Genomic DNA, 12,007 nt, shown 5'->3' with positions numbered 1-12,007 from the left:
GATTGCTGAATGATGGAGCAATAAAACATCACCTATATTTATCCTTTATGTTCAGAACCATTTCACATGCTCCCAAAGCCGTGTGCTTTGGGCCTGTAAATCTTACACATACAAACCAAGAATTCTAACAGATTTTTTCAAAGCCACAATCCTGGTTCTTGGAACTACTATGCCTTGTATCAAGAAGTACCAATTCAGCAAGTTCAAGCACAGCACAAGAACACCAATTTGGTAAGATCAATGACTAATTAGAATGAATCCCAACTACACAGCAAATCTAAACTGTTAGATTTTACCAGCAGTCCCAAAAACCAGAACAATGCATCTGGATATTTAACATGACAAGCCCTGCAGACAGAATGAAGAGGTTTCACTGTTCCCCTAGGAGCATTTGCAGGAATGAGTAGCTGAACAGCAAGGCAGGAAACAATCTCACATCGACTTTTCCATCCACGTGAACTGGAGAGAAACCACAAGACACTTGGAATGGAATTCAGCATAGTTCTTAAATACGATATCTACACATACAGATATTCCTCTTATCCAGTGCTTCTTGCATAGCAAGTGAAGTTATATTATAGTTCTAAAGCAAGGGATTATTCATAATTATCATAACAGTAATACAAGTAGAAAAAAAAAAAGACAACTAATGAGGAGTTTAAAGGTATTGGAAACTCCACAACACCTAATTTTCAACAACTTTTTGTACTGCTTCAAATCAAGCCATCCAATTATGAATGAACCCCTCTGGCCTGTAATCCTTAAGATTTAGTTAAATGCATTCAATTCCAGCTTGCCGCCAAAAGACTGACATTTAAAAACCCTTTGGAAATTTGTTTTCCATTTCATTTAGGCCACAGCTCATGAGCACATTACCTATCATTCCTTACCTAATTTAAAATACAAATGGACATTGGCCACTATTTTGCAAGACTAGTATTTATAGTTTGTATCCTCATGAACGTATTTTAGAAGTGATCTACAAGAGGAATGATTGTATTTGTGCACTTATGGTCTTAAAATATCGATATTTCACAACTGCATAAGGAGGCTCTTGAGTCGTCATTATCTGAGACTGAGGTCTTTCTTGCCTACTCTACGTTTCTTGGAGAACTACAGATGACTGGAGAACTAAGCCAGGTTAATAGACTCCTAAGCACAAATTCAGGACATGGAAGAAAGGAAGAGGAAAAGGAACAGGAAAAAAATTTCAGGGCCTCCTTTACACACGATATAGTGAAATGTTTGAGGCACAAATGCATTTTTCCTCCTTTGCAGATCACTGGTAAACACATCCAAGTACTATAGAAACTTGTATGGCAATATGGATATTATCTAAACACAAGTCACTACGAAATTTTGATTCTAGGACACACACCTACATATACCAGATCAACTGTATATAGACAACCTACATTAACCAAAAGACATTAAAATGCTTCAAAAAGTTTTGTAGCATCTCAGAACTAGAACCCGATAAAAAAAGTCTGAAGTTCTCCATGAGACAAAGGCTCCTTTGCAAGATCTGATGAAGCACTAATAACCATATGCCAACATGCCTACACAGGAACTCTTTGTGGAAAGCTGCCAGAGAGCAGATATCATGCAACACCAAGGAGGCCTTAATCTAGACCTTTTAAAAGACTCATGTCACTAATTTTACCCATTGTCAACTGATAACTCTAAAGTTTAGAGACAAAGAATCAATCACAGGCAAGATGGCAAGCATCACTCAGCCACCCAAAGCATCCATTACCTTTCTCTTTGACCAGATCTTTGAGAGACTGCCACTTCACGTCAAATGGAATATTTGTAATAAAAGCTCGATATCTTTTAGCTGGGTTGGTATATGGTTCAAAGCGATTCCCCCCTCTTTTGACACTTTTCTCTTTCCTTTTTTCATTCTGGCTTGGTCGTTCACCTTCACTGCAGAGATATAAAAATATTCAGACATAAAATTAGTGATTTCAGCATTAAAAAAAAAAAAAAAAAAAAAATCAGGCCACATCTTTATACATCTTTTTAGAAATAGTTCATGCAAATATACTATAATTAGACATTACAGAAATTGCTAACTAACATTCTTAATTCTAGTTCCCAAGTTTGTTGTTAAAAATATGAACTAGAGCAGCGATGCTCAACCAGATGTGATGGGAAGCTGATAAGCTATGTAGATAAGAGCAGGTTCAGACTTGTCCCTACCTGGCCATTCCTTACTCCCACTCCCCAAACCCTCTGCAAGGTTGAAAGCATGTAATATATAAATCTACAATCCATTTTTTAAACTGGGTGCTAATCATTTCACCAAAGTTACAGAGGATTGCCTTGAGTCCAAAAAGATTGAGAACCACTGACTTAAGAGCGCTTTGTTAATATGTATTTTAATATCCACAGCTGAGTTTATGGGTTTAACTATCAGTTACAAATCAACTTCTAGAGGACAATATCTACATTTCGCTCAAAAATGCCACAGCAATCCAGGACTGAAAAATGCAAGTTAAATGCAACACAGGTAAGAGCCCATCAGAACATAATACTGTTAGAAACGTGTAAGAAAAGGTGTATTTTATATCTCCAAATTGGTTTCAACAGAAAGTTAAAGTGTAAAACTGCTCGACAAAAGTTTGAGACTTTATCCAATTCTAATCAAACTAAGCAAGCACTCAAGCCAGCCACTCTTAGGTTCAAGCCATCACAAACCCATGCACAGGGGAGTGGGTGAGTGATATTCCAGGTTAGCTCTCCACAGAGCTATAGTTTCTTCAATAACTTAACAGGGTGGCTGCCTGGGCTGGCAGATTACACTGGATCCTGCACTTCCAGCGAGGCAAAGGAAGTGGAATTGAGGTTTGCTGAGGGTAAATACAAAGTAATCTTGGATTCAAGTCAATACAGTAGTAGTTTGTTGAGGTTGATGGGCTGGTTCCAAGCCATTTTAGGCTGGGGACAAACCTGTCTTCTATTCCAGAAATGCACAAAAGGCTGTGGCAGAACACTGTAACCTCCCTGACCTCAGAGTAGCTATTCTTAAACAAGACTTTAAAAAAAGTTCAAAATTGAAACTGTAGAACAAGAAATAATCCACAGATTGATGGTCTTAAGTATGATCTCAGAAAAACAATGGATTCTTATCCCATTACCTGGATTAGTAGCAAAAAAAGCCATTGCAAAAACATTAGCACAGGTTTCCCTTGCTTTTTGCTGTACACGTGTTCCTGGAAAATAGCACAACTCCAATTCACATAAAAGGACCTTACTTTACAATGTAACAAATAGGGATACATTCCAACACCTCGACTGTACTGATCCCCAGACTCATTGCTATCAGTTTTACAAGACAGTTTTGGTACCCACCAACAGCAGACAGTACACACAAGCACAGGGCACTATCATAATGGGAATGGCAACTGCAAAAACACATGTTGCAGACAACCAGCGAGGAGCACAGATCTACACAGGAGACTATATTTTGGTGAGCACATCATTCCCACAATGCACTGCACAAAGCGGCTGACTGTGGGCTTCCACCACACCAATTGCATAAGAGTGAATTTACCTTGCATAAAATGAATTTTTGGTATAAACAGGGTCATCACATAAGAGCGAATTTGCACATATCAAACCCAAATAAAGTGAGGAAAACTGGTACTTGTGGACTGATTTGTGCTCCACAGAGCCTAGAAAAATACTGAACAAGTTACTCTGGTTTTTCAGGGCAGGTTTTGTGCTAGATGGATACACAAGGCCTCCAAACAGCAGGAAAATTTATCTAATATATTCCCATGACAACAACTTAGACTGTTATGGGACACCCAACTCCGCAAGATCCGGGTAACAGTATACCATAGGAGGTGCCCACAAGGACTCTAGGCAATAGTGACAAAGAGGATATACAACTGCCTGTGTCAATGAATGAGGCACACAAAGCTGTAAATGCATTATGCCAATTTACAGAAGAGAATTTCTAGGAAGAGTATTTGTTGAGGGAAAAAAGAATTAAGAACTGTTCATAGACAAAATGAGTATTGTTTTATGGAAATAAATGTTTTCTAAAACTACTTATATGCGCTATCATATTTTGCTATACTTTTATTTCTTGGATCATTCGATAAATGAATAAAAACATTTTAAAAATTACATTACGTATTGGATTTTCTTATTCATTATGTACATACACAGCCAAAAATAAGGGCATAAAACTGATAGCAAGAATTTTCAATTTATTTGCCAACAAATCTAGCTGACAAAAATATATGCAGCAACTCTGCATTAGTGCCACATCACAGTCAAACAGAAAGGAGGGCAGGATGGCATTTTAGAGACTATCTCATTCAAAAATGTACAAGCTTTCACTGATAACAGCCTACTTCTTCAGATATTACAAATGGACTTGCAGACAGTCCCTCAAGTACATTTGTAGCACCTGAAGTAGGCTGTTACCACCTGAAGTGTGTGTATTTTTTAACAAGTCGCTAAGGTGCCATCATAGCCTACCGGTGTTTGACTTCAGACTAATATGACCATGTCTCTCCCAGATTGAGATTCCACAGCTTCTCTAGCTAACCTGCTACAATGCTTGATCACCCTCATAGTCAGAAACTTCCCCTTAATCTCCACATATGTTGTTTCTGATGCAGCGTCAAATCATTGCTTCTACTCCTTCCTGTCCCCTTAGGCCACAGAGAAAAGCCCATCCTCTCCACATCCTGTCTTTTCTTCTCCAAACTAAATAACCCTAGCTTTTTCAACCTCACCTCATCATGCCACCCAGGCCTTCAGTTATTTTGCTGCTCACTGCTGAATTCTCCTCAATCTGTAAACATCCTTTTTGAAGTATGGGGCCCAAAACTGGACATGGTTCTCCAGCTGAGACCTCACCCTTGCCAAATACAGCACAAGAACCACTTCCCTTGATTTGCAAATGACACTCCTGTAGATACAACTCAGGATGCTGTTGGCCTTTTTTGCAACAGGAAGACATTATTTGCTCATATTCAGTTTATGGTCTACTGTAACCCCCAGGCCCCTCGCTGCTGTACAGGTATTGAGGTCAAGTTGACTGGTCCATAATTCCCTAGATCCTCTTCCTTCCCTTCCTTAAAAGATGGGCACTTGATTTACCCTTTTTCCAATCATCCAGGACCTCATTGAACCACCATGAAATGACCTCAGCCAATTTCTTCTTCCAAATACTTAGATAAAACAAGTAAAATTTTATTAAATCATGCCCTTTATTCGATCATCCCTGACCACCTCCTGCTTCAGCCACTCTCCCCAACTACACAGCACAAACTCCGTGCCAGTCTGTCTTTCATAAGTCTGAAGAAAGTGGAAATGGAAAAAAGAGTCATTTAAGATGAATAACAGTGTTGACACAAGAAAAGACAGGTATAAAAACTGGTCAGTAGCAGTTAGGCTGGAAATCAGAAAAAGATTTTAAATAGAGTGAGGCTCAGTAGCAGTACTACAAGAGAAGAGGAAGCAAACCAACAAATCTTAAAATGGCACTTTTGTCCTTATTACAATGAGATGTTCAAAACTGAAAAAATAGCGAGATTAATGATAAATAAAGGTGCACCAATGCATCAGTCTGATACTGGATCAGCGCTGACAAAGAAAATTGATTGCATCGGAAATCAAATTTTTTCCCTGACGTGACTGATAGATGTCCCGAGCATGCGCACAGCCACAGCGCAGCACATAGGCAGCAAGGAGCACAGCCCAGCTGTTTGGAGAGCTGCATTTAGCTGGTAAGTCTGCTATGGTGGAAGGGGACCAGGGAGGCAACGGATGCTGGGGGGCAGATCAAGGCCCCCCACAATGAGGAAGGGAGTGGAGCTTGGGCAGGTGCTGCCCAGCTGGGGCGGGGCACAGGACAGAGCTGTGGCTCATCCAGGGGACACAGGGTGGGATGGCTCCTGCCACTGCACACACCCCAGGAGGGCGGGGGGGCATGTACCCCCAGATCTGCATGGGGTGGGGCACTGGACTGCACTCGGGGCAGGTGCCGTAGTGTTGGTGGGGAGGGGGAGCTATGGGGAATTTTGGGGTGGCTGCAGTCCCCTCTGTAGTCCCCCTCCCAGCACCGCCACCACCCAACCAGCCCAACCTAGCCCCCACCAGGAAGAGCCCAGCGCAGCCCCAGCCCGCCCTCACCCCACGCAGATCCAGGGGCACACCGCCTCCATGCTTTCCTGGGGCGCACACAGCAGCAGGAGTTGCCCCCAAGACAAGCCGCATTCCCCATGGTGATGACAGACCTCGATCCACACATCCCCCTCCCCCCACATCTCCTGCCACGCTCTTTCTTCTAAAATAGCCCAAGCCACCAATACCCTATCCCCACACAATCACTCCCTTTTAAGTCCCCATATTCCTTCCCTTCCTTGTTCCACCAACCTGCACAAAAACTACTCTGACCTCACGCTGTATTTACTGACATACTACACACCCATAAATAATAACACACACACAGAGCACATCTTGGGAAAAAGGAATGAAGAAATGATTCTCTCAAAATCTTAACTGCCACAGCATATGCTGAACAGGGCCATGCAGGAAGGGCAAATCCCACTTTTCAGCCTTGCTCAGTCTCTATCCACAGCTACACAGGTACAGTTTTACTGTTTAGCAGCCTTAACAGGGTTAACACCGTTAACCTGAAGGGTGCACACTCCATTCCTCCCTCCTCAGCTAGGAGAGAACAGAGGTTACAGGGAGCCTTTAAACAGCAGCTTCAACTCCAGTGTCAAAAATCAGCTTTTCCACTTAAGATGTACACTGCACTTCTGAAGGACTGATCAGGGAGGAAAGGTGCATTTGGCATTTTTGGACACAGCAGCAAGTGATTATGAGTAGATCCCTTAACCAAATGACACTAGAACTGGCTTTTCTTTGATCACACCTGTCTATCTTTTACATTATGTTACCATAAATGCTTCTATTTTGTCCAGCATCTGCCAATATTTCTAAATCAAGATTAAAGCATACATCTTTAAACAGCATACCCAGAGCTTAAACTGCTGTAGAACGTATGGAGTGGAGGACAGGCATCCGCTCTCCTTGGCCTCTCCTCAGCTTTGAAGCATACCATCAAGGATTTTATGCACTAACTTTTAGTAAGTCACTGAGCAGGTTTTGTTCAAATAACAAGACTTGGAAATTTGGGCAATTTTTCCACTTGGGTTAAATAGCACATCCCTGCACAAAGAAATTTAAAGTGCTTCAGGTATTGGTGGAAGGACTTAATCTTTTCTTCCCCCCACCTCGAAAAGAGGTCACATATTTCAAGGAAGAAAGGAAAAACAAAACCTGAAGCATTAGAGCTGAAATTTTTTTCAAAATAAATGTCAGCTAGAGGCACAGGATATTTCACCACAAGCTCAAGTTTTGGCAGAGTTTTATTCATTTGAAAACTGATTTTTACAGTAGGCAGCATCAGACAGCTTTAATAAGAAATGCTACTCGACCTGCCTGTCACAGAGCTCACTCCAGACCAGCAGGAACTGATCATGGTTAAGAGGAAACGTTCTTCTGGCAGAACTCAGAGAAAGCAGGAAAACCAGCCGGCCTGCACTCATCTTTGACAAACCAGAAATATGTACAAGACTTCTCCTGATCTTCAGGGGGTGCAACATGGGAGTCCAATGAAGGTTTATGTGCTGCATTAAGCTATGGTCTCAATTTAGCTCGCCTCCGAGGGCAACCATCACGGTTAAGTCACCAGAGCACACATCCATGTGCTCCTGGCAGCTTCGCCTGGCTCCACTGGCACTAAAGCCCATTTTGGTAAAGCACCAAGTGCGGAAGGGACCAGGGCACCTAGCAGAAAGCGAAGAAGTATCAATGCTCACCTGCTGCCGCGAAGGAGCAGGATGAATAACACTCCCTAGAAAAGAGTCCTCCCACCAGCAATTCTTTGTCACACAGTGGAGGGGCTGCTGACTGGGATCTGACCCCCAATCCCAATAAGTGGGCCTCCTGCCCTGCCACACCTGCACAGTAGTGCACGGATTTGGGGGCTGGGAAATCAGATCTCACCTGCACCCTAGCGCGGGGGGGGGCCAGGGCTGTGACCTCAGGCTCCCCCGGCACCAGGTGCCAGCCGCCTCCGAGGCTCCACCGTGCCAGCGCAGCCCGCAGAGCTGGGCCAGCACGAGCGAAGCGCAGGCAGGGCCCGCACAAGGCCGCGCGGAGGCGCCGCGCAGTCCGAACCCGCCGCGAGCTCGGTTCACAGCGCGCGGGGCCGCTGTCCTCCGTCACCCGCCGCCGCGGCCCGGGGCTCAGCGGGCGAGCCCGAGCCCGGGCCGCGGCGACAGGGGAGGGCAGGGTCGGAAGCCGCCGCTGCCCCGCTCCCTTTCCGCCCGCTCCCCGCCGCCCCCGCCAGCTCCGCCCGCGCACGAGGCCCCGCGCGCGACGCAGACCAGGCCGCAGGCGGCGGCGCAGCCCGGCCGAGCAGCGCCCGGACCCGCGGAGCCCCTCACCTCTTGGCGGGGCCGTCCCCGGCGCTACCCGCGCCGTTGGCTGCCCCCGCGGCGGCCGCCGGCTCCTCCATTTTGCCACCGCTCTCCGGACCAGCCGCCACCGCCGCCGCCATTTTCTCACCGCAGCGCCTTTGTGTGAGAAGAGCCCGCCCCGCGGCCGGGCGCAGAGCACGCCGGGAAGGGGGCGGGGCCGAGCGGCCATCTCGGGCGGGGCTCGTGGCGCGGATTGGCCGGGGCGCGGCTGCGCGCTCCTCGGACCGCAGCGCCGCGCTGTGGCCGCGCGGGGAAGAGCAGCGTGGAGCGCGGTGGCGGCGCAGACCCGTCGCCTGCGGACACGTGGCAGAGGCGCTGCGTGCGGCCTCCGTCGTTTCCTCTGTGATCAGGCAGGGAACCGCGAGTTGCAGACTTGTCCCTGCGGGCTCGCCGAGCAGCCGTCCGTGGGCACTGGGGGCCGGTAATGTTCAGTGCAGTCATGGTTTGGATGGTGGCATCCAGGACACGCTTGGCAAGTTTAGTTGTGGCTGACACTGAGTGAGGTGCAGTTTCAGACGCTCTGCAGAGCAGGGTTAGGACGACCTGGACCAGCTGCAGAAACGGTCCGTCAGGTTAGATTCAAGAAGGAGAAGCACAAAGTCCTGGACTTGGGATGGAAAACTTGCACGGGCAGATACGGACCGCGGGCTGCCGAGGAAGAGCTGGGGGTTACACTAGACCAGCAGGGGCAAAGTCCGGCCCGTGGGCCAGATTGGGCCTGCAGCGGACTCCGTTTCCCAGCAGCCCCTGCCTGCGTTGCTGCAGCCAGTTTCCATGGAGACCCCAGCAGCAACAGGCTGTGACAGGGCTGGGCCAGGGTTTCCATGGGAACCAGCCCCAGCAGCGCTGGCAGATGCAGGATGCGCACCCCGGAGGCTGGGGCTGGGGGGGCACAGCGACCACCAGCAGGCGGCAGCGGTGGTGTTGGTGATGGGGGCATAGCGATGGCGAGCAGGGACCGCGGTGATGTCGACAGCGAGGGCAGGCCGAGTGGGGACTGCCCTCAGGCGGCTGCAGCCGTGTCGGCGGCACCCCTGGACAGGTACACGGCAACATGCGCTAGACGTGCAAATGTAGTAGTCATGAAAACGGAACCAATCAGAAACTCTTGACTAACGGGCTGGATGCGGGAATAGGATAGCAATTCTCCCATATTTTAAACCTAACACCTGAGTAGCTAGGAAGTTCACCTGGGTACCAGGACTCCCCAGCTTAAACCCTTCTTTGTCCAGCAGAGATTTGAAGCTACAGCTCTTTGATCCCCTGGTACTGTGGTCAAACACAGCAAAGCCTAACTCATCCAGTCCCAGCAGCTAGACAAGTGGCATAAGGTCAGTCTGGAAGCTGGATTCAGCATGCAGGGAGTCATAGCAATTAGTGCTGCTACTGCTCTCCTACTGCCACATTTCTGGATCTGTGGGGAGCCCTGTGGGCCAGAGGACACGGATCCAGTCCACACGCAGGATCTTGGCCACTTCTTGTCTAATCACCAAGCCACAGGTTAGACATTAACCTGTGCTCCTTTTAAAGATGGCTTCTTTGGCACACAAGGGAGGGCAAGCTGTGGAGCTAAAGGAAGAGTGGAAATAAGAGGGTGTGTCTGATGGGAGGTGGGGGTGGAAAAAAATCACAAGGGTGTCACTTGGTATATGATTCCCTTTGCACTGCACCTGGATTGTGAACAGCTGTGGGCCATGGCCAAAAAATAAAACCAAAGAAATCTGCCGATTTCAAGAGCTTGCTTTTCCCATTTTGTATTTTATTTTTGTAGCAAGAAAACCCTTGTGCCTAATCCTTAGCCAGCAAAAGATCGGTCAGAACACTGAATCAGAAAGATGTCTGGATGTGTACTGAAGACCAATATATTTTGTTCCAAATATTAGTAGCAAATAATTAAGCTGATCAAGTTGGGCAAATATTAGTAGCAAATAATCTGATCAAGTTGGGCATCATGTTAGTTGGATAAATGGCAAATATTTCTCCACTCTTCAGGTAGTTTCATGGATGACTGAATAATTCAGCAAAATAATTAATCTCTGTCCGCACAAAAGTATTACTGGTAAAGTCAAAGCAGAACAACCTCATCCAGTGTTTGGATACAATTATACCAGTATAAAAGTGCTTATACCAGTTTAGCTTTTTCCTGTATGGGAAAGAGAATAAGTTACATGGGTATAATGTATCTATAGCTCCGTGTAGCTGCAGCTACAAAACGAAGCTGTATGAATTTTAACTGCTTTGCATATATATGCTAAAATAAACCTTTGAATCTTCTTCTACTTCCATCCGTAAGCAACTTTAGCTATATCAATTTTGTTAAATCTCTGTCTCCTTGATAATGTGGCAAGAATATCTTCAATTAGAGGTGAAGGGATATTTATCTACTTTCAATACAGGGTTTATTATAACTTTAAAGTCTCTATATATCCTTAGTGTACCACATTTTGTACACCTGCCACTGCACGTGTACCCAACTCATTCCAGCTACTTTTGAAAGTATACCTCCTCTTACTAGGCAGTCCAGCTGAGCATCCCCCCTGGCATGTAGGTTGTAAGGCACTGGCTGAGCTTTGTGAAACTTGGCTTGTGCATTTTCATCTATCAGTATCCTGACTTTGATGTTTTAAAGCTCCTATGCCTTCCCTGAACACTGTGGAGGCCTAGTTTAATATACCTTCTAATTGTTGTTTAACTGTTTTGGAGGGACCTTTGAAAGTGCCTGCAGCATCTTTATACAGTTTCAGTCCAAATAAATTCATGACCCCATAGGGATGGTCGCCTCTTCTCAATAATATATAAGTCTAAGACAGGGGTGGGCAATTATTTTGGGCAGAGGGCCGCTTACTGAGTTTCAGCAAGCCATCAAGGGCCACATGACAGGCAGCCCAGGGCAGATTAATATTAATTTTCTAAATTTTTAGGGGCCTCACAGGCCAGATAGAATGGCCTGGCGGGCCACATCCGGACCCCAGGCCGCATTTTGCCTGCCCCTGATCTAAGAGGTGCCACTTACCATTATATTTTACTGGTGTGAATACCACCCCCCTTGGAACACTCTTCTCTCCTGTGTATGTTTTTACAAAGATGGGTATCTTCCTTAATTTCATATTTTAAGAATGTTTTCAATATACTCAATATAAGATAACACTGCTAAGCCTGTATCCAACTCATTTTAAGGGTTTTCCCAGCATCCCAGGGTGTCAACCAGATGGTTGATTTATCACCCTTGCTCACATGATATAGGACCAAACTAGCTATTCCAGTCCTGCTATTTGTATTACTACTGCCCTTAATACATGTATCTTATTATTCTCTTTTCTGTACCTTACTTTTCTCTCTCTATTTCTCTTAGTATGGGACACTGCCTGGATATGACCTTTTATTACAGCTTTGGCAGTGGTGTTCCTTAAACCAGCAATGAACTGGGCTGTGAGATTCCCAGACCAACAATAGCAGACATCAGGCTGCTGCCTGCATGAGTTTTCCATTGC

General features: G+C 45.9%; 1 protein-coding gene across 1 annotated transcript in view; it reads right to left on the bottom strand.

Moving 5' to 3' along the window:
* The window catches only part of HNRNPM (heterogeneous nuclear ribonucleoprotein M), a 54,630-nt gene extending 45,988 nt beyond the window's left edge, over positions 1-8,642 (bottom strand). Inside the window, exons 1-2 of the mRNA XM_090028083.1 lie at positions 8,484-8,642; positions 1,757-1,926 (exon numbers count right to left, since the gene is read on the bottom strand). Coding sequence (XP_089884209.1) covers positions 1,757-1,926; positions 8,484-8,596 — 283 coding nt within the window. The 5' untranslated portion in view covers positions 8,597-8,642. The remainder of the gene's footprint in view (positions 1-1,756; positions 1,927-8,483) is intronic.
* Positions 8,643-12,007: the final 3,365 nt, after the last annotated feature.

This window comes from Crocodylus siamensis, chromosome 14 (genome assembly GCF_052110815.1).
Source record: "Crocodylus siamensis isolate JL-2025a chromosome 14, ASM5211081v1, whole genome shotgun sequence".
NCBI lineage: Eukaryota > Metazoa > Chordata > Crocodylia > Crocodylidae > Crocodylus > Crocodylus siamensis.
The sequence above is the reverse complement of the archived record's forward strand: the minus strand, read 5'-3'. Positions and strand labels throughout refer to the sequence as shown.